The 5,000-nt window shown below is 43.5% G+C and overlaps 1 protein-coding gene across 1 annotated transcript in view; it reads right to left on the bottom strand.

The window, feature by feature from the left end:
* The window catches only part of LOC307231355 (plasmanylethanolamine desaturase 1), a gene marked incomplete at both ends in the record, with an annotated part of 41,254 nt that overhangs the window by 12,546 nt on the left and 23,708 nt on the right, over positions 1-5,000 (bottom strand). Inside the window, 2 exons of the mRNA XM_080002020.1 lie at positions 2,660-2,751; positions 3,245-3,364. Coding sequence (XP_079858146.1) covers positions 2,660-2,751; positions 3,245-3,364 — 212 coding nt within the window. The remainder of the gene's footprint in view (positions 1-2,659; positions 2,752-3,244; positions 3,365-5,000) is intronic.

The raw sequence follows: 5,000 nt of genomic DNA, 5'->3' as shown, positions 1-5,000 counted from the left end.
ATGTATAGTGTATTTTTTATGTCAGCCCCACTTATTGTTATGATAATGTTATACAGATTTATGAAAGAATTGTTATAGCCACGTGCCATCATGTGTTATGTGTCTTCTAAAGACTATTTAACCGAAACATGAACATGCTCCGAGCACATTGTTATGATTTTTTTTTTTTGTCCCTTCATTGGATGGGTGGTGTTCATGTTGGACGAGCAGACACGGCAATAGGATGGAGAAGTTATTGTTTTTCAGCCCCGTGTGTCCTGCGAGAAGGCCCGGGCACAGCTTGTGACCCCCCCAACATGCGAGCTTCTTTCTATTTTGTGGGGCTAGTGTGGAAAATTCCGCGACGACGCACCTGCAACCCGCGTGTTATGGGTTCTGGAGTCATGGCAGGAACGCCGCGTCTGGAGACCAATCTTCTTGAAACCCTCGGAAGCTCGCGGAAGACGAAGACGGTGAAAAACACCGCAGACGTAAAAACGCGGACGGACAACCGCGCACGCACACTTGCGCGTGCACACACACACAGACACACAGACACAGACACACACACACACACACACACACACACACACACACACACACACACACACACACACACACACACACACACACACACACACACACACAGAAAAGTGGTCTTCACCCAGTCGGTGCATCCATGAACAAAGAGCCACTATGCTTTTTTGATGTTTTGTCCCTTGCATCTTGCCACTGCTGTCCGACCTCAGGTGTTCTCTGTCGAGGCCTCCTTTGATATTCAAAACAAACCCTAACTGGGCGCGCGGGCCGCAGCTTTATTCAAAGTCTCTAAACACACGCAAATAAACCTGCATATTTACTTGGGCACACACGCTCTTATTTCTGAGGCGGCCTAGTGTGGTCCCTCTCTTCTCGGCGATGGTCCATTCTTTTCCTCTAGCGAAGGTCTCTATTAGAGGTCTCCTACGGAGCGCAGCCCGCCATGCAAATAGACTGGCCACTGCTGTGCTTTTGGTCCTAGTAACTACAGTCCCGAAAAAAACCAGATCGCATAACCCCCCCCTACACACACACACACACACACACACACACACACACACATACACACACACAAAAAGTAAATTAGAAAAATAAATAAACATCTATAAATAAATAAATAAACATGCGTGTGTGTGTGTGTGTGTGTGTGTGTGTGTGTGTGTGTCTGTCCACACACACACACACACACACACACACACACACACACACACACACACACACAAGAAACCAACCCACAGCGCTCGACACAGTGCTCAAAAAATGTCTTCGGATGGCGTCCGCAAACAGGAGAGGATAATCTTACTGACAGCGTTGCAACAGGGCTTCATTAAAAAAAAATCACAACACACACACACACACACCCATACACAGTCGCACGGCGAAGCTTCGAGGTGCAAAATAATTTCAAATAACCCCCAGACAATTTAAACCAACGGTGGAGCGGAAGGGTTTCAACACAGTAATCCATTATTAACACTGCTCTGTAAAGACCAAGTCAACAAAATGTTCCAAGATAAAGGCAACAATTCTAATGTATGGTATAACTATGATGTCATTATGTGTGCGCTCAAATTTTTTAATAATGTAATTTGTATGAGCTCACAAACACAGAGCCACCCCATTAACAAACAACAAGTTCTCATTAAAGCAGCCTTGCATGCAACGCCTGATCACTGATTTTAATTGGCTGAAATGAGGATAACCTTTATTGTAATTGGTTGTGCATTAGGGAGCCCTCATCGGTATTTGACCATCGGAGGAGGAGGAAGAGCTACACTGCACATGCTCTAAATCGTTGATTTAGTGTTTGTGCATCTTCAAAAAAAATACACTGTGTACACAGTACACCATACACACACACACACATTGGATATCTGTTTGATGCCATGTGTGTGTGTGTGTGTGTGTGTGTGTCTGTGTGTGTGTCTGTGTGTGTGTGTGTGTGTGTGTGTGTGTGTGTGTACACTGCGTCCAGTCCTTTGGGAGTCACTGACATTTAGTGGTCACTATTTTGGGTGTTGGGTGGGTGTGGGCAGCTGGGGGTGGGTTGGTTAGTGGAGCAGCCATGGTAAATCTACCACTTGAGAAAGAGGGCACGGGGGAGTCCACTGGAGATGGTGGCGGGGGTGGGGATGGGGTGGGTGGCGGGGGTGGGGTGGCAGCCTCTTTTTAATGTTAGCCACCTTATGTAGAACGTATCTGGCCACAGCGCAAAGCAGGATTAAACAGACTGCTGGAAAGTGGAGACATTATTATGTGCTCTCTTTGAATTGTGGACAATACTTTGCATCATCGCCTTAAAAAATGTTTAGATTCCCTCCGTGCCTGTGTCAAAAGTTCTGGCAATGAACTAGAAAGCATCAACAAAAATGTAGTAAAAACAGGTAATGTTTCCTCGATAGGGGTGGGGAGAATATGGGACGCATTTTAAGCAGACACTATGGGCAATAAACCAAACAATACATGAGCATTGAACTCAATTTATGTGAATAGTGTAAGTGTATTGAATAGACACTTTTGAGACACATACATTTATTTTTTGTGAAGATTTTTTGTTCATTTTGTTGTGTTTATATTTTTAATCTTCAATGGCTATTTCTTGTATTTCTCATCTTAAATTGTGTCTTAAATGTGCGTTCACCTTGCCAATAACAGGGATATCCACGGAACCCCAGGTGTCTGCGCCCCAGTGCACTATTCCTGACGCAAAGTCTGCTGTCACTATGCCCAGGACTGAAGGAAGGAAGAAGGAAAGACAGAAAGAACGAAAGAAAGAAAGAAAGAAAGAAAGAAAAATAAACAGATTGAGAGAAAGAAAGAATGAAAGAAAGAAAGAAAAACAGAAAGAGAGAAAGAAAAAAGAAAGAAAGAGAGAAAGAAAGAGAGCGATATAAAAGATAGAGAGAAAAAAGGAAAAACAGAAAGGGAGAAAGAAAGAAAGAAAGAAAGGAAGAGTATGAAAGAAAGAAAGAAAGAAATAAAGAAAGAGGAAACATTTAGAAAAGGAAAGGATGATTGGTCAATACAAATACATGCTGCTAGTAACAGGAAATGAACTGAAATCCTCATCACAGCATCAAGTGACTCAATAGCTGGTGCTGATGGAGGCATTTCAACTCTTTACAAGTCATTCTGTGCAGTCAACACCAGTTAAAAAATGTTAAATATAGGTGAAAAAGTCTCAAATAGAAAGAAAACAAAATACAATCACGTGATTGTAACTGACCCATGCCGAGGACGATCTTGTGGGTGTGAAGGGTGGAGAAGTGCAGCAAGAGGAAGGAGAAGTTGACCACGAAGAGGACGAGGCAAAGGACTACACACACCCACTCCTGTAGCCGCTTACCTAGGGGGAGAACACACACACACACGCACACACACGCACACACACACACACACACACACACACACACACACACACACACACACACACACACACACACACACACACACACACACACACACACACACAGACACAGACACACAGCACAGTTGGCGAGTTAAGAAAAGAGGAGCCAGGAAGAAGAAAAGAAGAGAAGAAGAAGAGGGAGCACACACTCACAGTGGGCAGGACAAGCTGGGAGAACAAGCCTCCATGCAACCAAAGGTCAAAGGTGTGTTTTACTAGGGTGACCGTGTGTGTGTGTGTGTGTGTGTGTATGTGTGTATGTTGGCAGACATGGGCACTGTACAGTAAGTATATTTGTATCAGTGTGTGTGTGTGTGTTAATATGTGTATCAGTTGGATCGAGGGGGACGTGCAAATCCGGGTCTTGGGGTCGCGACCCTTCATAAGTGGAACAAAGGAGACGAGTCAGCATCGTATATGGACGTACTTTCTCTCACACACACACACATACAACCACACACACAAACACACACATACATACACACACACCAGAGACACACACACATACACACACACGCACACACTTTCAGACACAGACGCACAGACACACACACACACAGACACACACACACACACACACTCTCACACACACACACGCACACACACACACACACACACACACACACACACACTATTCAAAGTGGGAGGTAAGCATCTAGAGGGACATGGTCGAACTCTTAGGTCAGCGGTATCAGGTAAGGACCGTGGAGACAGAGAGAAAGAGAGAGCGAGAGACAGAGGTTAAAGAAGAGAAGGGGAGTGGGGAGTGAACTTGTCTTGTACTCCAAACTCATGGATCAGACCTCCACCGTGGAGCGCAGAGCAAAAAAGTGAAGATGGATGAGATGCTTTATTTTTTTTTACTTTGTTTTTTATACAGTCAGTGACTAACGCATAAGCCTTTATCCAAACCCGGTTTATTGTTTATTGCCAAATTGTTTTTGTTTGTTAATTTGATTTGTTAGATTATTCTTGTTCCTTTCACAGTTTATTTTTTTTATTCATTGATAACTTTGAGGTCTGTTTTTATTGAATTATTAAATTATATATATATATATATATATATATAATTACTATTATTATTGTTATTATGATTATTATTATTATTATTATTATTATCACTGAAACAAAGGCAGTCAAATGGCAGTATAATGTCTCAATAACTTGTCAACAATATTCCCTAAAACCTTAAATATATCCATCTCGGCAACCCAGCAGTTTGCATATCAAATTTCCCTCCACTTCCAGCCTTTCCTCAATCTCTTATTTCCCCCGCACTGTCGTCCCTCCATCATCCTCTGAAATTCTGTCCACCTCTTTGCCTCCGCTGGTAAGGGTGAGCTTGTGAAACTTTAATATGTGCCGATCCTGACGGATCACACACATGCGGCATTAACAGCCTATGAGATATTCATGACAGCTTTTTTTCTTTAATAAAGCACCCAGGACCGGCAGGTTCTCCGTGTGTGGTTTTGTGTTGGTGTGTGTGCATGTGTGCGTGTGCGTGGAAGCGTGTGTGTGTGTGTGTGTGTGTGTGTGTGTGTGTGTGTGTGTGTGTGTGTGCGTGTGTGCG

This window comes from Zeus faber, assembly GCF_960531495.2.
Source record: "Zeus faber genome assembly, chromosome: 6".
NCBI lineage: Eukaryota > Metazoa > Chordata > Actinopteri > Zeiformes > Zeidae > Zeus > Zeus faber.
This window is presented reverse-complemented; position numbering and strand designations above follow the sequence as displayed.